At 34.2% G+C, this 27,660-nt stretch overlaps 1 protein-coding gene across 1 annotated transcript in view; it reads right to left on the reverse strand.

The window, feature by feature from the left end:
* Nucleotides 1–21,687, reverse strand: part of LOC149781616 (uncharacterized) — a 39,874-nt gene extending 18,187 nt beyond the window's left edge. Inside the window, exons 1-13 of the mRNA XM_089935660.1 lie at nucleotides 21,555–21,687; nucleotides 20,252–20,450; nucleotides 19,285–19,421; nucleotides 15,035–15,233; nucleotides 14,317–14,453; nucleotides 11,380–11,578; nucleotides 10,453–10,589; nucleotides 7,510–7,666; nucleotides 6,066–6,199; nucleotides 4,382–4,553; nucleotides 3,549–3,682; nucleotides 1,972–2,125; nucleotides 1,377–1,513 (exon numbers count right to left, since the gene is read on the reverse strand). Coding sequence (XP_089791786.1) covers nucleotides 1,377–1,513; nucleotides 1,972–2,125; nucleotides 3,549–3,682; nucleotides 4,382–4,553; nucleotides 6,066–6,199; nucleotides 7,510–7,666; nucleotides 10,453–10,589; nucleotides 11,380–11,578; nucleotides 14,317–14,453; nucleotides 15,035–15,233; nucleotides 19,285–19,421; nucleotides 20,252–20,450; nucleotides 21,555–21,579 — 1,921 coding nt within the window. The 5' untranslated portion in view covers nucleotides 21,580–21,687. The remainder of the gene's footprint in view (nucleotides 1–1,376; nucleotides 1,514–1,971; nucleotides 2,126–3,548; nucleotides 3,683–4,381; nucleotides 4,554–6,065; nucleotides 6,200–7,509; nucleotides 7,667–10,452; nucleotides 10,590–11,379; nucleotides 11,579–14,316; nucleotides 14,454–15,034; nucleotides 15,234–19,284; nucleotides 19,422–20,251; nucleotides 20,451–21,554) is intronic.
* Between the last annotated feature and the right edge of the window lie 5,973 nt (nucleotides 21,688–27,660).

The raw sequence follows: 27,660 nt of genomic DNA on the forward strand, positions 1-27,660 counted from the left end.
GCAGGTGACAAAATTTAAGTTTCATCCCTGGAATATGCATCATAGTCTCAACCTCTTTATACAAAGCACTTCTACATACAGTACAATATGCATCATAGTCTCAACCTCTTTATACAAAGCACTTCTACATACAGTACAATATGCATCATAGTCTCAACCTCTTTATACAAAGCACTTGTACAAACAGTACAATATGCATCATAGTCTCAACCTCTTTATACAAAGCACTTCTACATACAGTACAATATGCATCATAGTCTCAACCTCTTTATACAAAGCACTTGTACAAACAGTACAATATGTATCATCGTCTCAGCCTCTTTATACAATGCACTTCTACATACAGTACAAAATTACATGGTTATCTAAATGTCTTTCAAAGACAGGTTTCACTTTGTAAGATGGTGACAATTTTATTGCAGCAGAATAATATAATAAGTCTTGTATGTTTGGTTTTCTTTCTTTTGTAAGTGAAAAAGAAGACGTCAGAAAATAGGAGAAGGAAAACTGTAACTCTGATAATATTATGCATGATATATAAACAATAAAAAACCAATAAAACCTTTACATAATAAACATTTACCACTTCTTTCAATATACTTCATGAAAATACTTACTAAGAGGTGCTGAACTAAGAAGTGCAAACTCACACAACCATCGGACTAAGTGTGGCAATAATGGAAAAAGTGAATGCTGCCATAGAGTGGTCAGTGGGCAATCAAGTACACAGTGTGGTCAGTGGGCAATCAAGTACTCAGTGTGGTCAGTGGGCAATCAAGTACTCAGTGTGGTCAGTGGGCAATCAAGTACTCAGTGTGGTCAGTGGGCAATCAAGTGACAATTTGTTCAGTTTACTAGTCACTATAGCCTAAAAATAGGTGTTTGATGGTTCTGTCTTAATACACATTATAAAATTGGCCTTGATCTATTAAAAGAATTTTTACACCTATCAATGCTTTTTCTCCACTCAGTTAGGTACACTTTTTATCCCATATACTTTGACAAGGTAAATGAAACCCACTTATACATGCAGTAATGGGTCCCATAAACATAATTTAACAATTGTTATACAAATTAGTTGATATGGCGAAGTAACACTAATTAGCTTCAACTGTTTCCAAAAGTTATCAACAGATGTCCCTGAATTGCAAATTTATTTTACCCTTGATGCCAGCAATAAATCAAGCATAAAACAAATAACCTGACAGTATGATCCAACAAATATTCTCATTACTAGATAGATGACTAAAAGTTCTAAAATCTGATTTATGAAGCCTTATAATGGTAACCAACAAAACTTCTGACTTTGAGATGAGCCTTGAGTTCAAGCGGAGTGGTTGTTTGTAGAATTTCCTGGCATGGTTTGATTTGCTTACCATCAATGTCATTACATAGAATTCCAACAGCTCGTTCCATGGCATGTATGTCAAAACCAGTCATGGACATTGTTTGCTCGGCCCCTGGACATTTGTGTAGAATATCTTGCATGCACGTGAACAGTTCATGTTTCTTGCTGTTTTTAAGAAAAGGCACATGCAATTGATATGGTGTGACTCCTAAATTTTTCTCAATGATATTAAAAGTTAGTACAAGATAAATTGTCTGAAATGAATGGCATCATCACATTCTTTAAATAAAAATTAACTACTCACAACCTTTAAAATGGTAACTGGAAGCAATGAAAAAATAGTCATACACAAGAAAGTTTATCCAGAATGTGAAAGAATACCAAACAGCAGCAGAAAAGACTTAAAATGTCAATATCACAATAATTTTCACAGAACAACAATATAAATATCAACTGAAGAATCTTAAATAGGCAATATTGAGCCCTCAAATATTTACCATCATGTGGCAGAGTCACGAAAAAGTCTACTTCGATAGGATTAAAATGATTCCAGTTATAAATAGGGATTTGAGTAATTTAGTGATCCAAAAAAAGTTTCTTTAACTTTATACTAATTTACTCACCTGCAGTATACTTCAGCATCCTGCTTGTTAGTGCCAATGAGAGCTCCTGCAGACTCAGTGTGGTTGTTGATGTAAGTCTTTTGATCCAACCCTACCTTCGAGAAACAGGCTCCAAAATCATGCTGTATGGTCAGTAGACATGCTCCAGGAATTGCTGAAATAACAAAGTAATTTGAATTATTACAAATAAAATATTATGGGATGCAGGTTAAACTGTCCCATGTAGGAAGGATGTCTTGGAGAAAGCGCATTAAAATAACTGATTGGTCGACTATGAGCAACCTTCGAGTGAATATTACATGTCAGTTAATAATTTTTCAAAACCTTGCTATTGTCGTGTATTATGAACATTCTCACAATATTCTTTCTCAATCAGCTGCCCTCCTGCTTCCTCCAATATTCTGTCTCAATCAGCTACCTTCCTGCTTGCCTCCAATATTCTGTCTCAATCAGCTACCCTCCTGCTTGCCTCCACAATATTCTGTCTCAATCAGCTACCCTCCTGCTTGCCTCCAATATTCTGTCTCAATCAGCTGCCCTCCTGCTTGCCTCCACAATATTCTTTCTCAATCAGCTGCCCTCCTGCTTGCCTCCACAATATTCTTTCTCAATCAGCTACCTTCCTGCTTGCCTCCAATATTCTGTCTCAATCAGCTGCCCTCCTGCTTGCCTCCAATATTCTGTCTCAATCATCTACCCTCCTGCTTGCCTCCACAATATTCTGTCTCAATCAGCTGCCCTCCTGCTTGCCTCCAAGAGATTTTTTTTTTCATCCTGTGGTGGAGCTAAGCCAGGCTCCAATTCATTGTGATTAACACAATTCCTTGATATAACTAGGGAGTAAACTGGAAGCTAACTTAATTTATTGTTCCTATGTCTGACCAGATATTCAAAAAGCTTTTCAGTTGGTGTACATACTCCCTGCAGGTCCAAAACTTTTATTTCGAGTCTCCCAAAACATTGAGTATTCAGGAGTGGAAGACACAAGGATGAGTTAAGCTAGGCCTGAGCAAGTCATTTGATTGATTCCAGCATCCAGTTATCAGAAAGCTCATAATACAAACAAAGAATTCTGATAACAAAAAGCAGAAACATACTCTCTATCTCTTTCTCTCTCTCTCTCTTACTCATTTTACACACTTTATTCAATATTAACAACTACAGGAGCAACATGCTGTCACAGTATTGATTATGGATGATTTCTGCCGTTGCCAATGTCCAAAGCATAATGCAACAATCCCGTTGGAGTCTGATGTTACTTTCATCAAGAAAAGAAGAAACATTTTCTTTGTCTGTGTTTCTTGTTTATATCACTCTTTCTCTTTTCAGTTTGCACATGTTTTCAGAACTGACATTTATAGAATGGACACTTATAGAATGGACACTTAAATAATGGACACTTGCAGAAGCTAGATCAGTGTTGCTTAATGATGATTCCATATCTTTACCAACATCTATGCACATCAACGTCTTTCTAACTGAAAACAAATCAATCAAGTGCACTTTGGAAAAAGCATTTGAGAACAGACTCTTTATTACATACATACATACATACATACATAGACTAAATGACTTACATGTATCGCCACACGCTGTTGCTATGCCAATCATAATGCTAGCAAAAGTGGCCTCAACTCCTAAGAGCTGGTTGCGGGCACAACCTGAATTGGCAATGACATCTTTGCCGCATTCTTCTGCGTTTCTCCATTTACTGCAAATAGATATATTATGTATGTCACTGAAATCACACACATTATTATTTAGTGCATACATATTTTATGTATCATCATCTGAGAAGAATATGTTTATTGTTTCCTGAGGGAAGCTTTAAAACATTATGACATTCATATATCTAAAATATGGCAATTAAAACAAAACTGACCACTATCTTCTATAATGTTTTTAGGGCTGCAATTAATATCTTTGTGGTTGATTATAACCAGACTCCATTTCATAGAGGCCAGTCTTAGTTTTTTCATTAATTCAAATGTGTCTGCTGGACTTGTCTAAAATATATTACAATTATAGACTTGTTGACATTCTATTACCCAGTAAACCTCAAATCGCCTGACATGAAAGGTTTGCTGATTGAAACAAACTTAACATTTAGCAAAACATAGGTCTACAGTCATCTTAGTGTATCATTTTATACCAAATTAGTATCAATCCTTTTGCAAGGAAAGCAATTTAGCAGTGAACTATCATAAATCACATGACATCCCGTCAACCAATATAACAGCATTTTGCTAGAATCATGTTATACTGCTGGATATATGACTATTATTTACTATCAGAAATAATTACTACAATTGTGTTTAATGTATTTTCAGGTGAGCTGATCGTTATTTCAGTACCTGAATGTAAAGTAATAGCCATAGTTGTTTGCTGGGTTGCAGTTATTGTTACTTACCCACAGATCGATTTCTTGGTGGCATCTGCATCAATACCAGGAGGCAGCCTTTGGTTTTTGACTACCATCATAATTGTCTGCACTGGTAAGTTAAAGACTTTCTTGGCGCATACCTCCATGCCACTTTCAAAGTGTGCCATACACTGGGCAGGCTGTAAAACTTTTCCTGTACCTAAAGTAAAGTAACATAACATTCTGAAGCAATTGATAATTTCACCAAATGGGTCAGAATTCTGTATCTGGAAGTAGGAAACATTCAGTGTACTAATTTTCCCAGTCCTTTTGTAGAACCCATTTTCCCGGTCCTGTGTTAGAACTCATTTTCCCAGTCCTGTGTCAGAACTCATTTTCCCAGTCCTGTGTTAGAACTCATTTTCCCAGTTCTATGTCAGAACTTGTAAATATAATAATGAATGTTTTAGTTAAAGATGAGCTCAGATAATTTAATGAGTTGATCTTGTTATGTCTTGAAATCAAAGGCAGTTTAATGACTGTCTACACAGTTAAAGGCAAAAGAGGTATAGAGATGTCATTTTTATAGTGCATACTTATTGCTAGCAAGTTTAAATATTTTTAAAAGCCAAGTAATATGCATATGGGGTTTGGTAATGAGGTCCTCTAGCATTTAATACAGGAACTGGTAATGAGGTCCTATAGCATTTAATACAGGAATTGATAATGAGGTCCTATAGCATTTAATACAGGAATTGGTAATGAGGTCCTATAGCATTTAAAACAGGAATTGGTAATGAGGTCCTCTAGCATTTAATACAGGAATTGGTAATGAGGTCCTCTAGCATTTAATACAGGAATTGGTAATGAGGACCTCTAGCATTTAATACAGGAATTGGTAATGAGGTCCTATAGCATTTAATATAGGAATTGGTAATGAGGTCCTATAGCATTTAAAACAGGAATTGGTAATGAGGTCCTCTAGCATTTAATACAGGAATTGGTAATGAGGTCCTATAGCATTTAATACAGGAATTGGTAATGAGGTCCTCTAGCATTTAATACAGGAATTGGTAATGAGGTCCTCTAGCATTTAATACAGAAATTGGTAATGAGGTCCTCTAGCATTTAATACAGAAATTGGTAATGAGGTCCTATAGCATTTAATACAGGAATTGGTAATGAGGTCCTCTAGCATTTAAAATAGGAACTGGTAATGAAGTCCTCTAGCATTTAATACAGGAATTGGTAATGAGGTCCTGTGGCAGGAAAATGTAAATCTATCATTATATTTGATTCAACAGACTTTCAACATATTTACAATAAACACAAAAATTATGTGAATTAATTACTAGACAATTACTTTCATTAATCATTTGCAAAAGAATCGTTAATGCAAAGTAAAATGTAAAGCTTACAATATAGAATAGTATTTGCATTTTATATGATATATAGTAATAGCAGTAATTTAGCCAAAATTATTTTCACTGACTACTTTCATGGAATGCCTTTTGTCAGGTTTTAATCAGATTTTTCAAAAGGACTAGAACGTATCTTAATGTAACTTTATTCTTTATTTTGACTCCTATATCATGCAACTAACTCCATCTGATAGTTAACTTCAAACCCATGTACTGTAACACTCCTATATCACGCAACTATATCACGCATCAGTCCATTTTTCAATTAAAGAGTGCAATATAGATTAATATCATTATTAATATATACGTACACATTCCTTCATAAGCGCCAAGAATGTTTTGCAAAGTCGTGCCCACCATAACTTGCTCTTGTGGATTACACTGGGTCTGAAGTTTACTCACAACACCTGTACAACATGATATCATGGTGGTCTTTGCTTGGTCACTGCAAAATATATATATACTAGTAACAGCATAGTTACACAATAGTTTAATAAAATTTCCAGTTCATCAAGCTCTTCATCAGGGGAAGAAAACAAGTTACTTAAACTTTTTTTTAAATTAACACACACATTTAGAAAACCTTAAATATTTACCAACTGAATAATAAGAGAAATCTTCAGAAAAAAGAGTTAAATAATGACAAAAATCAGATTTAAATCAGTATAATAGTTTGGAAACTATTTTTTTTACATTGGACAGGTGATCCATTCAAATATGTGTCACTTGTACAGAGAACCCATTTGTTTTGACCTAATGCCAGGCTAAAGACAAAAGAAGAAAGTCATGTGCAGCAAAATTTCATGACATTAAAGATTAGGAACTACAACATGTACTAAAAATAATATCCTGGTAAATTTCTGCACATAGAATGTGGCAAAGGAAATATGACTTAAGAATGTTGTAGTGAGTTACAAAAAACAATGAGATTATATTGGTGTGCAGTATGGTGCTATTTTCTACAGAGATAGCACCCTGTGTATCCAAGAAGACATGGATCTGTTTGATAGGCCTAATGTAACTTTAATTGTAAGGTGGTGGTAGTGAATGTTGTAAAAATAGTATCTTTTCTGATCTGTTTTTTTTTTCCTTCTAATCAATGAATCAGCCTGATTATTTGTGGCAAAAAAGGTGCCATTTTAGCATGTGTATCTGCCTATTATATCTGGCAAGAAAAGATGCCATTTTGGCACACATACTGATCCAGTGAGTTACAGAAAATGTTGACTGTTGAATACAAAGATGATTAATGTCCTTAAAGTCTGACCAAATAGTCATTAGGAGGGGTGGGGGTCAGTCCTACTGTTCCATACTTAGTTGCACTATATATATATATATATATATATATATATATATATATATATATATATATATATATATATATATATATATATATGGAAGAGGAGGACATATTTCAATATTTCAATGCAATGTTAAAATTGTTCATCCTGATTTGTGAATTCATTTTGATTGCAACCAAATTTTTATTCCGTTTTATAGAGGATAGGTATAATGCATGGTATGAATAATTCAATTAAATATCATTTAAATACAAAAGAAAAGCATGTTATAAATTGGGTCAAACATTTAATTTAATCAGAGACATGTTGGTAGAGCCAATCAAACATATAACCATAACAGTCAGCAAATTAGAAAACATTGAACAACTTATATTTGGACAAAATTAAAAATTGAAGCGATGAACGAGGAATAAACTGATGATTAAATTATGAAACAATATAAACTGCTACTCACTTGCAGACCATACTCTTGATCTGATCCCTGTTTACACCTTGTGGCAATGTCTGGTTGGCAAGCAACATGAAGAACTGTTCTGGAACTAGGTTCATTTTCTGCAAACAATCTCTAACTCCAGTATCAAAGTTCTTCAAGCAGACTGGGGGTTGAACCGCTGTTGGATTGAAAAGGTAATTTGAGATTGGTCTTAACATATCTAAACAATTCACTGAAGTGAATGTGCTAGTAATTTTTTTTGGTGTAAACGAAAGTGGTATTTAGAAGCTTTAAAAGACTACATTGATCATACCATATCCAGCATACATGGTGATGACCAACTGCGACTACTCTCACTAAATGACACTTGTCAATATCGCATATATCGAGGGCAGTTGAGCAAAGGATCAGCTCACACACACACACACACATCTTGTTGCCTCTTACTGAAGTAGTGCTTTGTCAGTCTAAAATGGAACGATTTGTCCATTGTAAGCTAATGGTAACATCCATTCCCAAAATCATACCCAACAGGAAATAATACTGGAACCACCCATGTCCACATCCATTATATGTTAACTTTTCAGCAGATGCTGTACCCTTTATAAAGCTGGTCCGACTTGAATAATCAGTGTAAAATGCCATCCTAAAGGGCAGTAATCAGGCCACTCTGCCTCAGGTGAATTTTTTTATGGCAAAGGGCAAAGTTCAGTAACAAAATGAAGATGTATCAAAACACGTATTCATTGAACATTTTCATTTAGTGTGCACACAGAAAAAATAATCATATTAGACTTTACATCTTCTGTCCTATCTATTCTGAAAAAATCAAGTATGAAGCATCGATCGATGAGAAATTAAATGTATTATTTGAACATGGAACTGCAATTACACAAATTTTGTAGAGCATGTTAAACATGGTGTCCAAATTAAATAATATATTTATAAATCTATTGCAGAAAACAACAAAAGTAAGATTTACATTAATAGAAATCAATTAAGAGCTCAAAATAACCAACAGACCCAGTTTGGAAATGATATTGTACTAGCAACAGACCCAGTTTAGAAATGATATTATACTAGTCATAAACCCAGTTTGGAAATGATATTATACTAGTAATAGACCCAGTTTAGAAATGATATTATACTAGTAATAAACCCAGTTTGGAAATGATATTATACTAGTAATAAACCCAGTTTGGAAATGATATTATACTAGTAATAAACCCAGCTTGGAAATGATATTATACTAGTAATAAACCCAGTTTGGAAATGATATTATACTAGTAATAGACCCAGATTAGAAATGATATTATACTAGTAATAAACCCAGCTTGGAAATGATATTATACTAGTAATAGACCCAGATTAGAAATGATATTATACTAGTAATAAACCCAGCTTGGAAATGATATTATACTAGTAATAGACCCAGTTTAGAAATGATATTATACTAGTAATAAACCCAGCTTGGAAATGATATTATACTAGTAATAGACCCAGTTTAGAAATGATATTATACTAGTAATAGACCCAGTTTGGAAATGATATTATACTAGTAATAAACCCAGTTTGGAAATGATATTATACTAGTAATAGACCCAGATTAGAAATGATATTATACTAGTAATAAACCCAGCTTGGAAATGATATTATACTAGTAATAGACCCAGTTTAGAAATGATATTATACTAGTAATAAACCCAGTTTGGAAATGATATTATACTAGTAATAAACCCAGTTTGGAAATGATATTATACTAGTAATAGACCCAGTTTGGAAATGATATTATACTAGTAATAAACCCAGTTTGGAAATGATATTATACTAGTAATAAACCCAGTTTGGAAATGATATTATACTAGTAATAGACCCAGTTTAGAAATGATATTATACTAGTAATAAACCCAGTTTGGAAATGATATTATACTAGTAATAAACCCAGTTTGGAAATGATATTATACTAGTAATAAACCCAGTTTGGAAATGATATTATACTAGTAATAGACCCAGTTTAGAAATGATATTATACTAGTAATAAACCCAGTTTGGAAATGATATTATACTAGTAATAAACCCAGTTTGGAAATGATATTATACTAGTAATAAACCCAGCTTGGAAATGATATTATACTAGTAATAAACCCAGTTTGGAAATGATATTATACTAGTAATAAACCCAGTTTGGAAATGATATTATACTAGTAATAAACCCAGTTTGGAAATGATATTATACTAGTAATAGACCCAGTTTAGAAATGATATTATACTAGTAATAAACCCAGTTTGGAAATGATATTATACTAGTAATAAACCCAGTTTGGAAATGATATTATACTAGTAATAAACCCAGTTTGGAAATGATATTATACTAGTAATAGACCCAGTTTGGAAATGATATTATACTAGTAATAAACCCAGTTTGGAAATGATATTATACTAGTAATAGACCCAGTCTGAAAATGATATTATACTAGTAATAGACCCAGTTTGGAAATGATATTATACTAGTAATAGACCCAGTCTGGAAATGATATTATACTAGTAATAGACCCAGTTTGGAAATGATATTATACTAGTAATAGACCCAGTTTGGAAATGATATTATACTAGTAATAGACCCAGTTTGGAAATGATATTATACTAGTACTTCATTACAAATGTATGAGTGAATAGAGTAACATTACTGTGTGAGAAATGTTGTATCAAGACCCATCAATGAATCTATATTTAAAAGCAAACAAATGGTAGCAGAGTTTTACTGAGGCTCTGAAAAAGGATTTATAATACTTGCAAACAAATAAGGATTGAATGTGAGACCTATACCCACAATGCTCTAAAAGACTGAAAGAGGGTCTATATTATCTAGCAACTGAAGCAGAAATTACTTTTCTGGCTAATGAAAGAAGGTCAACATAAAGGACCACTGAGGATGGTGCTGTGTGTGCAAGGGAGTGTACTTACGGTCACCGCACATGGCTCCAAGGCCCTGTACCATAGAGCTAACAGTGGCATCCATCATGCCAACTTCGATTTGATCACATTGCTGAGAAACCTGACTTGGCAGTGGAGAAATGCAGTCAATAACTTTCTGCCTGCTCCTAAAGATTTAAAGGATGAAGAAGAAATATTTTGAAGAAAACATATATTTGGCTTGTTGCATAATTTAACTGCAATCAAGCAAAACAAACCATCACATTTTTATATCATAATCCATTGTAAAACAGAGCATGCCGGCATTCTCTATAAAACAAACAGGGCCAATTCAGGCAGATTTGGTGAGTGTGGCATTGTATCTTGAGCTATTTTAACAGTGTTTAATATTGCATTTGCCAGCTGAGGACATTATTCAGGTTTAATTATATCAAGAACTCTCTATTGTAAACAATTTGTAAATATTTCTTTCATTTGTCAAAAGGTCTAAAGAAAGAAACTTGTATTCAGTTTACCTGTAGGCTAAAACAAACTTCTCTGATTTTGTAATAAACTTGTGAACTAAGGAACACACGTATGATCACTTTGATAATTCCACCAGTCTGTTCATGGAGTTTTAGAATTGGAACATGTCAAGAAAATGCACATGATTATGTGTAGGAACAAGAATATCTCGCTCCACCTTCTCTTAATGAAATGCTTAGACAAAGACATTTTTCACATTTGCAAAAACCTCAGTATACCAAAAAAACCTCTCAAAACCAAAACCTTTTTGGTGGTGGTGGTCCAAGGTTATTCAGATTTAATGTGTGTGTGTGTGTGTGTGTGTGTGTGTGTGTGTACAAATAGATATAGACAGAGACAGAGACAAACAGACAGACAGAGAGTATAGCTCCAATTCTTAAAGAAAAGGAAATGATGGTGGCCAAAATAGAATTGAATAGAAAATTACGATACCCGCAAACATCCTGTGTAATATTCTGTCTGTTCATGTTGGGTGGGAGTGGTCCACTTGATCCGTTTGTCACCAGTGAAATAATTACTTCTAACTGGTATCCCATGTTGTCCTGGAAACACTTCTGGAAAGTACCATCGAATTGTTGTACACATGGTGATGTTGGGGGTTGGATCTGTGCCTGAACCGTGTTCACAGGGGCTGAAAATCAATTGAAAATGTTCATTGCTACTGTTGTTGCTCAAAAATTGTTTTAACAATTTCCCTGTCCGATTACTTTTGAAATTACATTGGAGAAGTGTAATTGATAAATGAAATTTCAATGTAATGTTCACCTCTTCATAAATTTGCAAAGAGCCTTCTTAATTTCAAAAGAAATTAAATAATCAGATAATCATCGCTCCACGTCCCTGCCAAAAGGAATCAGTAACTTGTAACAAAATAGCAAGAATGTGCCTCGTTACTTACATGTAGATTTTCCTACGCAACAATGTGTCACACCTGATAATACAGACATTTCATCGGATCTTTCTCAGCAAACTGAATTTGAATCAAAAACGAATGTATAACAGTAAATACACATTCTAGATCAATGATATTAATACTAACTTGATTTCAGGCGAAAACCCTTTCACTTAGACATCAGGTTCATATCTCTTTCACAGGATAAAAAAAAAATATCTTGTATTTGATCACATGTCCCATCATATATACTGTTATAGTTATCATAACTGAGTGTTATAAAATCTTTTGTTGTTTCAGACTAATCGCAAAAAAAACATTCTAGTTCTCACATATCTTTTAAACAATATTCTTCATCTGATTTGTGGCCAGAAAAAAAAATATTATCCCATTTATATAATATAAAGAGGCATCGTTTTCCTTTTACCTCCAGGTAATTAGTTATTTTACTAATATTATTAGTAAAATAACTAATTACCTTGAGATAAAAGGAAAACAAAGCCTCTCAGCTTGAAAAGAAATCCTATTCGATCACTAAGTGGGAACACAATGCATAATTCATCTATAAATCAGGCTAAAATAAGAAGGAACACTGCACGTTTCCGTACAAATGGATTGGAATGTAAGTTTCAAAATTCCATAGATCTGTTCTCAGGCCGACTTTCCTCTGCTAAAGTTGGAACATTAACCACTGCTAAAGAGGAACGTCAAACACAGCTACGACTACAAGAAGCCATTGACCTTGAAAAAAGATTTTTAAAGTCAACCTGACTGTATGATAAAGTATCTAACATTTGTAATGCCTAATAACCTACTTTGATGCGTTAATATATATATATATATATATATATATATATATATATATATATATATATATATATATATATATACATACATGCATACAATAAACTGACAACGAACAGTGCGAAACTAGTACCTAGGTGGCCTGGGCGCTTTCGACCCTTTAATGAGTCTTTTTTTCAAAGGCAAATACAAAACATAGAGTGGGCATGTGAGAAAGCTTGCCAGTAGCTTCTCGTGGGTCGGTGGTTCTTTCCGGGGTTTTCCGGGTTCTTCCTCCACCATTAATACTGGCCGCCATGTATAGCCTATCGTGCTGAAAAAATGGCGTTAAACCCCACAACAACAACAACAAAACATAGACAAGTAGACAAACAAATAAAACAGAAAAACGGTTATTTTTGCGAAACTTGACATGGAAAAAGTTTCGACATGAATTCAACCTTTTAACTTTATTATGTTTCAACTAGTTTATGTCAGCTTGTTCCTGATACTGGAAAATATTTGTATTGACCTAGAAATTGATGGGCCATAACGCCATCTGTTATTTTATGTAAATTTATGTAAGCGCAAATTATATCCCGGATATTTCATTGTTATAGTAGTCGTAGGCTATTAAGCAAATTTAGAGAATTATTTACAAAAAGATGTGTTAGCTGTAATTTGCGCATGGTTGACTTTTTCAAGTTTTCTTGGGTTAAACCGCTTGGTTTCAATGTTCTAAGGCGGCATATCCAGTAAGATTCCTTTTCTTTCCTAGTTGGCGTGTGTGTGTGTGTGTGTGTGCGTTTCAATGTTAGATTAATACAGAGAAGAGAATTATGGAACAACAACTCAGATTTGGGGAAAAAAAAACAATAAAGATAGGGAGATAATGATCGGTTATTGAATATATAAAGGATAGATTAAAGTAATGCTGTTGTGTATGGTACATGATACAAATTCAGAAATAAAAAATATTGCAATGAAGATGAAGAGAAATAAATACATTCCAAACTAACTATGGCAAAAGTTGTTCAGTTACATGCCACACAAAAAGATGATGTTAACATTGCACTGATTATTGCTTGTATCAGCTACCATAGTGTATGTGGTACTGCAAATCATTTTAATGACCTTTTCACCAATGAAACATCTACTCGATACATAAATTATGACAATCTTGAAATATACTTACAACAGATGTAACAGTATGAAGGAGTTTTACAGTGCAAGACATGTTCATAACGACACACTGCAACTTCAACCTGTGAGAATTTTTTCTTACAAAGAAATGGAGTATCCATATAAAAGTACAGTCCTTGACAATATCCCAGAAAGGCTTATACAAGATGGCTCAAATATTTTGATGATACCAATTACTTGTATTTTGAACTTGTTTATTTCTAAAGCAATGTGCCTAAAAATAGACTGAAATCAGCTTGTGTTAGACATCCTTGCAAAATGGATACTAGGATTGAGGGCATAAACTTATATTCGCCGCACATGTCACCGAAGTCCAGAAAGGTATCTATTTATGTTGGCTGTTGGAAAAAGGAAATGTCAGGGTCGTTGCAGATGATGTTGAGGGGCTGGAAGTGGTACAATATTATCTAGCGTATGAATAATGGACTATACATAATGTTGCTGTACATGGTTCTATATTTTCTAATGAATGAATAATTGGGTATACTTACTGTTGCTACACATGGCGCCAAGACTTTGTACAGTGGAGAGCACAGTGCCATTTATCTTGTTGACTTCCATCTGCTGACACTGCTGGGGAGTCTGACTTGGCAGCGGAGAAATGCAATTGATGATGTTTTGACCGTTCCTAAAGATGTAAATGATGAGGTAGAAATATTTCCAAGAAGAAGATTATGTATTTTGTTTGAAGTGTAATTTAACTATTATACTACAAAACTAGAATGACGCGTGTATAACAAAAGCTATTGTTAAACAGAAAATGCCGTGATTTCTGAAGGGACAAGACCTATTCAAGCTGGTTTGGCGATTGCGGCTCTGTATCGTGTGCTGTTCGCACTGTTTACATTGTACTTGCCACTTGTGCACATTAGTCCGGTTTAATCAGCTTAAAAACTCTATAATGAAAATAATTCGTAAATTCTTTCATTTGGCAACCTGTCTAAAACAACGATGTCCCTATGCAGTTTTACTTGTACAGTCAAACAAAAAGTCCTTACTTTTGTAGGATTCTTATGAATTCAAGGATATACATATGATCCATTGATAATCATCTAATGCTGTTCTTCGGATTGAAACATGTCAGCAAATCGGTCACGATTGTATGTAGGAACAACTCTCTCTCTCTCTCTCTCTCTCTCTCTCATTATCTTTCACAACGTAAAGGAGACGAAACTTAGAAAAATAGGATTAAGTAGAAAAATGCGATACCCGCAAACAGCCTGTGCAATATTTTGTTTGTCTATGTTTTGCGAAAGTGGTCCGCTTGAACCGTTTGTCACCACTGAAATGGTTATTTCGAACTGGTAACCAGTGTTTTCCTCAAAGCACTTCCTGAACGCGCCATCGAATTGTTGTACACACGGCGATTTCGTGGGTTGAGTTTGTGCCTGAACTGTATTCATAGAAGCTGAAAATAAATTGAAGATATGCATTGAAACGAAGGTTGCCTCTTTGTTTGTTGGTGTAATCTATGAATGGAATTTAACATGTAAAACCTCTCCATAAGTACGCAAAAGAGCCTTCTTGATTTCATATAAAAGACAATAATCAAATCATCTCCGCACTACCACCACCACTAATTATACATACAGTTCACCAGGTCTTTCTATGTTAGATAGATCCTTACCAACTTGATTTCAGGCGATAAACCTTTAACTTTGACCTCAGGCTTCTTCCCCAGTAATAAATCCTGCTTTCACATAAATATGTTACTGTTATTCTTTCTAATGCATGTTCTTATTTAAAATATTTGATCCCGCTGTTATGTACCCCATTATATGTGCCATCAGAGTTATCATAGCTGAGTGTTATAAAATCTTGTCTCGTTTCTAAATGATCGTAACATAGGCTTTCTTCGAAAAACGTGAATAATTGCAGGTGACCTTAAAGGCTGTCCCGAAGGACACACCATTTACATCATGGATGGGGTTTGAGCAGAGCCTGGAGCCGGGGTGATTTTTCAAAAAACGAATTCCGCTTCCAGGAATCTTGAAAAAAAAGTTTTTTTCTTGCTCTGATTTACAGCAAGAATGGCAATATTGTACATATTATAGTAATAAAATTAATTAATGATCTTGTGACAAAATGGGAATTAAAAAGATTCTCTCCTGCAACAGAACCCCAAATCACTCAACGATCCCTAGATGGGGACTCACTGTATGTTTCCTGTCCATTTTAAACGAACTGAGAAGGGATAGTGCACGTGATTTTTCCTTAAATATCTTTGGTTGTACGTTTCAAACTTCAGCATATCTCTTATCTGGCCGACTTTCCGCTGAGATAGGTGAAACACTGTCTTCTCACAACAGAGAAATGTGGAACTCAGCAAAAGCGTCTTATGGATAACTATTGACATATTGGGTCAAAATCGAATGCGTGGATAAGCTATTGAATATTTATACGAAAAATAACGTAATGATGATGAGCATAGAAATTTGTGCGAAATTAGTCGTAATCAAGTTCGGAACGGTGTTAGAGAGGACAAATCTAATTATTCTTTTGTAACAACGTTGACAAGAATCAAACCAACCCAAATAAATCAAGGCAATAGTTTACTCGGTTACAGTTTTCCACCAAAGAATAATTATAATATTGTATTAATCATTGCAGGAATGGCTTTATCAAAAGCAGGGCCCGATCTGAATCATTTTGGCGCCCCCACCCGCCCACCCGATTTACGCATGGTGCCTTCTGTGAGCAAGGCATTTTCAAATACACTTTAAAATAACTTTTATATGATATTGAACTTAAAATTTTCTTCCATCGCTTGAAAAATGCATTTTCTCTATATTACTAACGCACTGGGCCCCTGTGAGATGGGGCCCGATAGGGCCAAATCGGTCCAATCGACCTAAGGCCGGCAGTGCATTGATGGCAGAAAATGTCATGGTCCCCGTGGTATTGCAAATCATTGGAATAACACTATTTGGTTTTTTTATATACTAATGTGGCATATACTGTCAAGTGTGAATTATTACCATCTTCAAAATATATAACCACAGATTAAAAATTTTGTTAACAAGTATTAGTAATAACACACTCCACTTTCAACATGTAACTAAGCATTGTGTTTTATAAAGAATTGAATAAACGTGTCCAAGTAAAAAAAAAAAACCTTGGAAAGGATGGCAGGCCTCTTATTAATTAACTAATGTGTCCAAAATTTTATAAAGAGCAGTTTATATTTATTTTTAAAACTTATTAATTAAAAACAACACTTTTATTGTATAATGATACATGCCTGATGAGTTTTCATGATCATGTTAAGGTGCCGACATCGTAAAGTCTCCATACCACAATAATCATGCTCGACTTGCAAAATGTTTTGGATATAGTGAATCAAATTAAAATCTCGTTTTGGACACCGTAAATCAAATTAAAATCTCGTTTTGGACACAGTAAATCAAAATTAATGTCTAGTTTTGGACACAGTAAATCAAATTAAAATCTCGTTTTGGACACAGTAAATCAAATTAATGTCTAGTTTTGGACACAGTAAATCAAATTAAAATCTCGTTTTGGACACAGTAAATCAAATTAATGTCTAGTTTTGGACACAGTAAATCAAATTAAAATCTCGTTTTGGACACAGTAAATCAAATTAATGTCTAGTTTTGGACACAGTAAATCAAATTAAAATCTCGTTTTGGACACAGTAAATTAAATTAAAATCTCGTTTTGGACACAGTAAATCAAATTAAAATCTCGTTTTGGACACAGTGAATCAATATAAAGTCTCGTTTTGGACATAGTCAATCAAATTAAAGTCTTGTTCTGGGCAATGTCAACGTTTATAATTGTAATTTAAAAACAGAAGAAAAAAAAAGTTATGTTCTGCTGTAGCGTACTGTAATTTTCACTAATTTTCATATTCGTGCTTTTCGTAATACTGGAATCGGCAAAAAAATCTCGAAAACAAACTCCAAATGACACAGATTAAAACTGCTTGATATATAAAATATCACTTAAGTAGATCAAACATCAGACAGTATGAACTCGAAAATGTGAGAACACTAATCGTAAAGAAACTGAGACTAAACCATGCTCATAAACTTATGAGAAATGTCCATTTTACATGAGCCAAAGATTTGTGACAGTTATTTATGATCATCATTTTGTAACTAGTAGTAATAAAGTTAATGTTTGCTACGCCATGTGTTAGTATAATGACTTAGACGACATTATTCTGTAACACATCATTGGAACATATTACCCAGTTTTATCAAAACATTTCAAGCACATGTCATTGCTAACGGGGAATACAATCTCAGTTGTGCTTATGGTCGTGCCACTGTGTCTCAGTTTGTTATACAAACAGACAAAATCAGTATCAAAACTATGATGTATAACAATGTAGATTCAATGAAAAATTCGAGAGAAAAAATAAGGAATAAATGTTCTGAAATGTGTAGTTTTCTAGTTTCCGTGCAACAGACACATATGGATATATTGGTTTGTTTCTGCAATTACACAGCGTGCATAAAATAATCAACACAATCACTGGCTTCTGCTCTATATTCTCAATAACCTTTCATAGTTGTTGCATAAATGTCAATTACGGTACGTCGATAAAATTAAATACAAAATACATGTATTGATTAGAATTTGCTAAAGGTAAAGCTGGCATTCGTATTCATTATCTTTAATAAGTTTTGCCGTACATATCTGGTGCTGCAATTGGAGTAATTTGTGTAGAGAAAATGGCGTTTGATCTATTAACATATTTACAAATGAATGGGAATAATCTTTAGAGCATATATCTATACATCATTCTATCAATATGTATGTATGTATGAATGTATGTATGTATGTATATATATATATATATATATATATATATATATATATATATATATATATATATATATATATATATATATATATATATATATATATATATATATATATTGAAGAAACATAAGTGTCCATCGCAGTCAAGAAACCAAATCAATAAAGGGTTCCATAAAATAATTTCAATGCGAGTGAATGATGGAATAAAACTACAGAAGCCAAACAGTTTATCTAGCTCCTTTAAGAAATCATTTTTTAACAGCAAATGAATAGTGGTGACAGTGGTATACTAAGGCTGTGAAAAAGAATTTACATTATCTGGTCAGCGAATGAGGAGTGAATTTCCGGTCACTACCCACAATTCTCAGAGGTCCAGAAAGAGGATCTATACTTTCTTTTGCAGAACTGAGGGCATAACTTAAGGTTCGTCGCATATGGCATTGAAACCCACAAAAAAGATTATATTGCTTGGCTAATGGAATAGGAAAATGGCAGAGGTGCTGCAGATGATGCCGAGGACCTAGAAGTGGTATTATATTTTCTAGTGTATGAATAATGGTGTATACTACCTAGAAGTGGTACTATATTTTCTAGTGTATGAATAATGGTGTATACTACCTATAAGTAGTACTACATTTTCTAGTGTATGAATAATGGTGTATACTTACTGTCGCTGCACATGGCACCAATACCCTGTACAGTGGAGCGAATAGTGCTATTTATGGTGTCTACGTCCATCTGCTGACACTGCTGGGGAGTCTGACTTGGCAGCGGAGAAATACAATCGACGATTTTCTGCCTGTTCCTAAAGATACAAAGGATGAGGTAGAAACATTTCCTGGAAGAAGACTTGTTCATTTTGATTTAAACAGAATTTAATTGCTACCCAGCAAAACTAGCATCACACTTTTATGTCAAAAGCTATTGTGAAACAGAAAATGCCATCATTTCTTTTAAAACCTAGGCCGATTCAGACTCATTTGGCGAGTGTTGCTTTCACCGTTTTCACGTTGCGCGTGCAAATTGACTACATTATTATTCAGATCATCTTAAAACACTCTATTGTGAATAATTCTTAATTTCTTTTTCTTTTTTTCTTTCTTGTTTTTTTTTTTGGCAATAGGTCTAAAAGAATGGTGTTCTTGTGCAGGTTTACCTGTAAGTTAAACTTCGCAAGTTTTATGATTGGAACATGCTAAAAATTGGTCATAATTGTATTTTGGAATCAACAAACTATATGCGTCAACCCATATACCAACTAGACCATGAAAACATCACCAGAAAATCATGGTACAAGACATAAGATGCCGTTTACCCGTGGACCCGGGTTAGAATCTCCGTAGAGTACGAATTGAAAATTCACTAAAATTTATGATAATATTATTTATTTTTGTTTATATAAATTATGTTCATATTATCCAGTATTCTCTTGTAGAAGACAGGGATACCACATTCCGTTCTGTTTGGTGTATATTTATAATTCGCTCTATAGATACGCTATTCTATTTTCTACTACTTTTTCCTTAGCTCTAATTCCTTTGTCTATGCTACATGAAAATAGCATCGTCAGCATTTTGATAGAGAATGATTAAATTGTGGAACAAATAGGATGTAATTTTTAAAAGAATACGATACCCGCAAACAGCTTGGGCAACATTTTGTCTGTTCATGTTAGGCGGGAGTGGTCCGCTTGAACCGTTTGTCACCAGAGAAATGATTATTTCCAACTGGTATCCACCGTTGTTCTGAAAACATTTCCTAAAAGCGTCATCGAATTGTTGTACACATGACGATGACGGGGATTGGGTCTGTGCCTGGACTGTAAATATAAAGGCTGAAACGAAATCGAAAATGTTGATTGAAATCATTGTTTTATGGTGGTTGTTGTTTTGGTTTGGTGGACATTTGGGAAGCTCTTTCAACTTTCAAAACTGCTTTAAAATCTTTTCCCTAACAACTTAATTTTTAAATTGATGTAGAAAGGTGTAATATACGAATAGCATTGAAAATGCTGTAAACGTCCTAATAAATCTGCAAAGGGCCTTCTTGACTTAAGTAGAAACAAAATAATCAGATAATGAACGCTCCACCCCCCTACCAAATAAGAACCAAAGAACTTGTAACAGAATAATAAGAACATGCATCGTTAATTACATGTACCTTTTCCTACGCAAAATTGTGTTTACGAATTGTACAGACATTTCATCCAACCTTTCTCAACAAACTGAATTTTAGTGAAATTAATGTCTAACAATAGACACACATGCTAGGAAGATCATTGATATTAATGTCGAAAGGATCTTTGCGTGTTTTATTGTAAAACCGATAACCGTTGTCAATATTTTAAAAGCGTGTCATTACTGGAGTTTCTTCCCTACTTTGCGATTTATTTTTTATCAATTTATATTCGATCGCAACTTAAAGGTATGTAGTACTGAAATCAGGTTAAAAGTGTATTTAGAAGTACATACGATAAGCTGACCTGTTCTAAAAACCTAGAGTGCGACAGGGAGCCATGATATCTCTTGACTTTTTATGAAAAATTTACCACGGTCGCACAGGATGTTCGTACAAAGTACACATACAATCAACATTATTTGACATCACTCTCGAAGAACATTTAGTTTCCATTCAAAAAGTTCAAGAAACTGAATTATCTCTGATGAATGCAGAACCTGGAAGTAAACATCTATCTGTAAGGAAAATTATTTATCGATAAACAGTCTCCAGCGAATATGAAACAAAATTTTCTAACATCTTTCATCTGCTATTGCAACAAAATTAAAATCATTAATTGCTATAACACGACGAGGAATATAAATTAATTACATTTAAGTTTGAACATCAATTGCAGTATTTCACTCACAGTGCACATCATTTTCCATTTCAGTGTTCCTTTTGAAAAGTATCAATAATGTGTGTCTGTGTATTTTCTTACCGGTTAGAAAAATAAATCCCCACATTTTGCAAACTTCACTTGCTCTTTCTTTTTTTCTTCTAAAGTTGTGATCTAAAATGTGTTTCCAGTAATTTAACACAAGGGTGGGACAATCTAACGAGTCTTTCCACAGATCCCGTGTCTGCTTTCGGTTGGTTCTTCGTACCGAATGAAAGCAATTCAGTTGATGCGGCCTCTAAATGCTGATCGACGTCGTGGTCGGCGTGACTCGGAAGTGATCGGCAAAATATTGAAAGTTCGCTGCAGGGCGTTTGATCGAATGATTTCACGCAGAAACAAACGAATCGGGAGTGAAAGACGTGTGATTAGCAATCATGCCGAAGGGCACCAATTAAAGAGCCATTCCCATATTATTACGTGGATGATTTATATATTCAAAAAAAGTTTATTTCAGCGGGAAAGATTTGTACATGAATTCCATATACATCATGTGTGCGTGTGTGTGTGCATGTTTATCAATGTGTGATTGTTGTTTTTATTTTTAATAACTCATTTGCTCAAAACAAGTTACAATTTGGCTTAACCTATGTAATTTTAAGTTTATATTCCAAGAACATCTTGGGTATCATATCAGAAATCTGGTTTTACTTCAGATACATTAACTATTAATTAACAATTTAAACGTTTCCGAAGCTAGTAAATGTTACAAAACGTGCGTGAAATAGAGTTCACGAAAGTTTTAGTTTAACCTAATTGCAATTTTGATTTTGATTGCTTTTGAAGAATTAACACCTTTAAAAATAGGTTTGATTCATTGGTCGATGAAATATGTAATATAAAGGTACGTCAACACATGCAGAATATAGAATATATACAGTGTCAAATGTCGGTCAACGTGAAGTTTATTCAAGGTTTAAAAGTCCACAGGTCTGTAATTTTATATGTAAATCCTTTGGTACCCCCCCCTCCCCGCATTTCATGTAGCGAAGTTCATTGTTCAAGACATAAATGGATTCTTATCGTTTCATTTGTTCAATTTTCGGGTGGACATGATTAAAATGCATGCTTGACTTACATATTTATAACTGGAAATTATCATGCTGCCAGCTGAAAAACAGAATAATGCATGTCTTTTATTTTTTTTCTAAGTACCTTTCCGTTCTCAAAACCAGTTAAGATTTCCAACAAATCAATTTTTTTTTTAATCATCAGCAATGGGCACCATTTATGTAAATTATAGTGGTCTTGCGTACAATATAAGAGATAGATGAGAATTAAGTATAAATTGTTATCAATAAGCATTTCCTATTCAGATTAAACTTCATGTGAAAACCTCGTGTATATATGGTCACATCCTTATATGCAAATTAAGGTGTCAATTTTCTCGCCCTTAATGCGCACTGAACTGTGAGAAAAGTCTATCCACATCTGTGCCGGTCAGTCGGTGTTTACGCTGCAGGTTCTGCATGTGATGCCACAAAAGCAGCATGGATCATGATCCTTCGTCGCATTATTCGACGAACAGTATAGATCCAGATCTTCCGGTGCACTATGGGACGGCAGATCAGGGGATACAAGGGTAAAGACGGTGCTTAGTTTAATACCGGACAGAGGTCTTTGATTGCAAAACATTCACACATACATACACACGAGTTTATTTAACCATGTAGTTACTTACGAGTACGCGTACATAAACCATAGGAGGCATTTTTTATTCTCAGCAGAAAGAGAAAGACAAATTCTGTGTCACGGTACCGCTGTTATCTTTGAAATTAATACAATTAAACGGATATTGAACTTGTTAAATGCTGGTGTTAAAATCCCCATGCTTTATGCATACAGGCGTTTATAAAACTTGAGAGGTTCAACACTATATTAAAAATAATAATAAATCGGACGAATATGATGTATAAATTATTGAAATAATCTCTGGCCTGCGATCAAGCAGAAAATATGGTGTATTGCAGTGGACAAGAGAGAGAGAGATAGAGAGAGAGAGAGAGAGGTTCCAGCTTGCTAAGGAAAAGGCAGCTCATGCTTATTAAACTTTAATTCCTATAAAATTATGAAAGACATTTCGCATATCAAAAACCATGGAGAGCTTGTCTCGTTCTAATATGACGGTTATTACACATGCATGTGAAATTCATTTAAGTTTAAGTTATGTTGGGATTCAGACATTCAAATACTTGTACTTTGTATTCTGACATTCAAATACCAGTACTTGGTATTCAGACAATCAAATACCGGTACTTGGTATTCAGACAACCAAATACAGGTACTTTGTATCCAGCCATTCAAATACCGGTACTTTGTATCCAGCCATTCAAATACCGGTACTTGGTATTCTGACATTCAAATACCGGTACTTTCTATCCAGACATTCAAATACCGGTACTTGATATTCAGACATTCAAATAACGATACTTGGTGTTCAGACATTCAAATAGCGTTAATTGGTATCCAGACATTCAAATACCGGTATTTTGTACCCAGACATTCAAATACCGGTACTTGGTATTCAGACATTCAAATACAGGTACTTGGTATCCAGACATTCAAATAGCGGTATTTTGTATCTAGACATTGAAATAACGATACTTGGTATACAGACATTCAAATAACGATACTTGGTATCTAGACATTCAAATAACGATACTTGGTATTCAGACATTCAAATACCGGTACATGGTATCCAGCATTCAAATACCGGTATTTTGTATTTAGACATTCAAACACCGGTACTTGGTATTCAGAAATCGAATACCGGTACTTGATATCCAGACATTCAAATACCGGTATCTTGTATTCAGACATTCAAACACCGGTACTTTGAATCCAGACATTCAAATACCGGTACTTGGTATTCAGACATTCAAATACCGGTACTTTGTATCCAGACATTCACATAACGATACTTGGTATACAGACATTCAAATAACGATACTTGGTATCTAGACATTCAAATAACGATACTTGGTATTCAGACATTCAAATACCGGTACTTGGTATTCAGACATTCAAATACCGGTACTTGGTATCCAGACATTCAAATACCGGTATTTTGTATTTAGACATTCAAACACCGGTACTTTGAATCCAGACATTCAAATACCGGTACTTGGTATTCAGAAATCGAATACCGGTACTTGGTATCCAGACATTCAAATACCGGTATCTTGTATTCAGACATTCAAACACCGGTACTTTGAATCCAGACATTCAAATACCGGTACTTGGTATTCAGACATTCAAATACCGGTACTTTGTATCCAGACATTCAAATACCGGTACTTGGTATTCTGACATTCAAATACCGCTACTTGGTATCCAGACATTCAAATACTGGTATTTTGTATCCAGACATTCAAATACCGGTAATTGGTATCCAGACATTCAAATACCGGTATTTTGTATCCAGACATTCAAATACTGGTATTTTGTATTCAGACATTCAAACACTGGTACTTGGTATTCAGACATTCAAATACCGGTACGTGATATTCAGGCATTCAAATAACGATAATTGGTATCCAGACAATCAAATAACGATACTTGGTATCCAGACATTCAAACACCGGTACTTGGTATTCAGACATTCAAACACCGGTGCTTTGTATCCAGACATTCAAATACCGGTACTTGATATTCAGGCATTGAAATAACGATAATTGGTATCCAGACAATCAAATAATGATACTTAGTATCCAGACATTCAAATACCGGTGCTTGGTATTCAGGCATTCAATCACCGGTACTTGGTATTCAGACATTCAAATACCGGTACTTGGTATTCAGACATTCAAATACCGGTACGTGGTATCCAGACATTCAAACACCGGTATTTTGTATGCAGACATTCAAATACCGGTACATTGTGTTCAGAGATTCAAATAACGGTACATTGTATGTCTGAACAATGTAGATGTCCTTGATAACATTTGGAATAATACAGGGCTACATCTAAGTGACACAAAGAAGCATTAAATTGGCATTGGCTCTGACGTTAGACCAAAAAATTCTTCTGACATTTTTAGATATAAGTGTAATTGAATTGCATGCTAATTATAGTGTTCCCACGAAGAAAATATTTGTATTGGAATGTTATCTTAATTTTAATTCATTCCCCATTCTCGAAGTGATTGAAACATGTATTTGCTACCAAAAAATGAGCATTATTTTCGTTCTTTAATCAGTGTTATGTACTAGACACTCGCAATCGTCTCGTTAATCAGTCCACATCTCCAGAAGGTGAAGAAGACTTGAGGTCAGCGTGCTAGCTAGAGGTCGTAGGTCGGCTTGCTAGCTAGATCATTCTCAGTCAGACGAATCAGGGAAACGTATTTTTTGTTTCACAGAGAGAGAGAGAGAGAGAGAGAGAGAGATATTTATAAACTGACAGACATATTTTCAAACAGCAATGAACTTATAATTTCGACTCAGAGCATACCGGCAGTTGATTTCGACTCAAAGCAGTTGATCGAACCTGCTGAGAGTTCGATTTTTTTTTTTTTTAAATCCGTTTTGGTGTATTTTTGATTTAGATGTAGTCTCGAATATATGTATATTCTCGAGTCGGGGTATATTCTCAACTGTGATGGTATATTCACACTTTTAAAAAAAAAAATTCACGATGATGTATTGCGTCGTGAGCTCAGTATGACCAGCTTATTGGTTTGCTTGCGGCTGTACTGTCAGTCACATCAAATACAGTTAACCTGAGTGATTCAGAGTAAGTGGCTTTGGGATAGAGAATGTGAATTTCCTTGTTGTACGTGGGAAATAATCACTTCCTTAATGTACATGTGGAAGTACATTTTGACACTCATATTTCTCTCTACTTTTGAGAAGGAACATCCTTTGACACCCCAATCATTTATACAGTTTACCAGTTTTAATCATCATCATCATCATCATCATCACCATCATCATCATCATCATCTACGGTATGGTATTCGGCATGTATTGATGTCATATATCAGATTTTGCGCGGTAAAGCACCCTAACTATTCGTGTTCGATATAGAATTTTACAACTTCACTCATCACAGAGGATAAAAATTGTTTGAAAAATTTAGATGATGTCGACACTGTCGATTTGAACCAATTTCAATCACGCATCAAAAATACAAGAAAATGTATAGCTTATAACGAATATGTTTCACGGCCGGTGTAAAACTCCTATCTGTAAACATTATGCATACATATAATTTTAACATTGGGAAAAATGGATGATCTATCAGAAATTGACAACACTGCGAGGAATTTTATTTTTCTTAAATAAAAAAAATAAATAAATAAGATGATTTCAGAAAATATTTGGTAGTCAAAGCGTAACGGTAGTACAGGAAAGAAGGAGAGAGTTTACGGACATGGTGAATTCATTTGAACATGAATATCACCAACAAAGAGAAAAACTTAAACACGCAAAGAAGGAAAAATGAGAAACAGAAGAGTGACGTAATGATTCGGGTAATATACAGAAGGGATAAAGTGCAGCTCGTTTCGTTTCGAACAGTATTCAAGAAAGAGGAAAGCTGTCATTCTAGAACGTAAGGAGCAGAAAGGTCAAAATCTGATTTCAAGCACAAAAAAAGTTAAGCGAGTAACGAAAGGTGACCGTGACATCGTTAGTCAAATGGGGGTGGGGTAATATCTCTATTGCATAAAAAAATTCAAGTTTGAAGCAAAGTGATTATATCTGTTGTTATTTACAGGTAGATTAATATTCCTATAAACTCTATAAATTGTAAATAGATCTGTATTAAAATGAAAGGCGATTGCCAGGACATACAAGTGTAAATAAAGCATTATCTCTAATGTACGTTTAACGCATTTTCTACACCATTCGCAGTTAGCTAGCACTTATCTTAATTCATGCATATTTTCATATTCCGAAATTTAAGTCGTATTTGGAAACATTTAAAGGTAGAGTACATTTTCTGCAGAATGCACAAGCTTTCTGATAGTTAATTTGAACTTCAAGGACCTATCCTTGGATCTAAACATGAGCATACAATTTTCCTTCGGAAATAGTTTAAACCGCTTTTACTTTGATACCGTCAAATTCATACCATTTATTAGGTTTTATACATTTCCTTATTTTCCATTAAATAATATCATAGTTGGTATAATTTTAAAGTTAA

The sequence above is a fragment of the Sinohyriopsis cumingii genome, chromosome 15 (genome assembly GCF_028554795.1).
Source record: "Sinohyriopsis cumingii isolate HCF-2022 chromosome 15, ASM2855479v2, whole genome shotgun sequence".
NCBI classification, from domain to species: Eukaryota; Metazoa; Mollusca; class Bivalvia; order Unionida; family Unionidae; genus Sinohyriopsis; species Sinohyriopsis cumingii.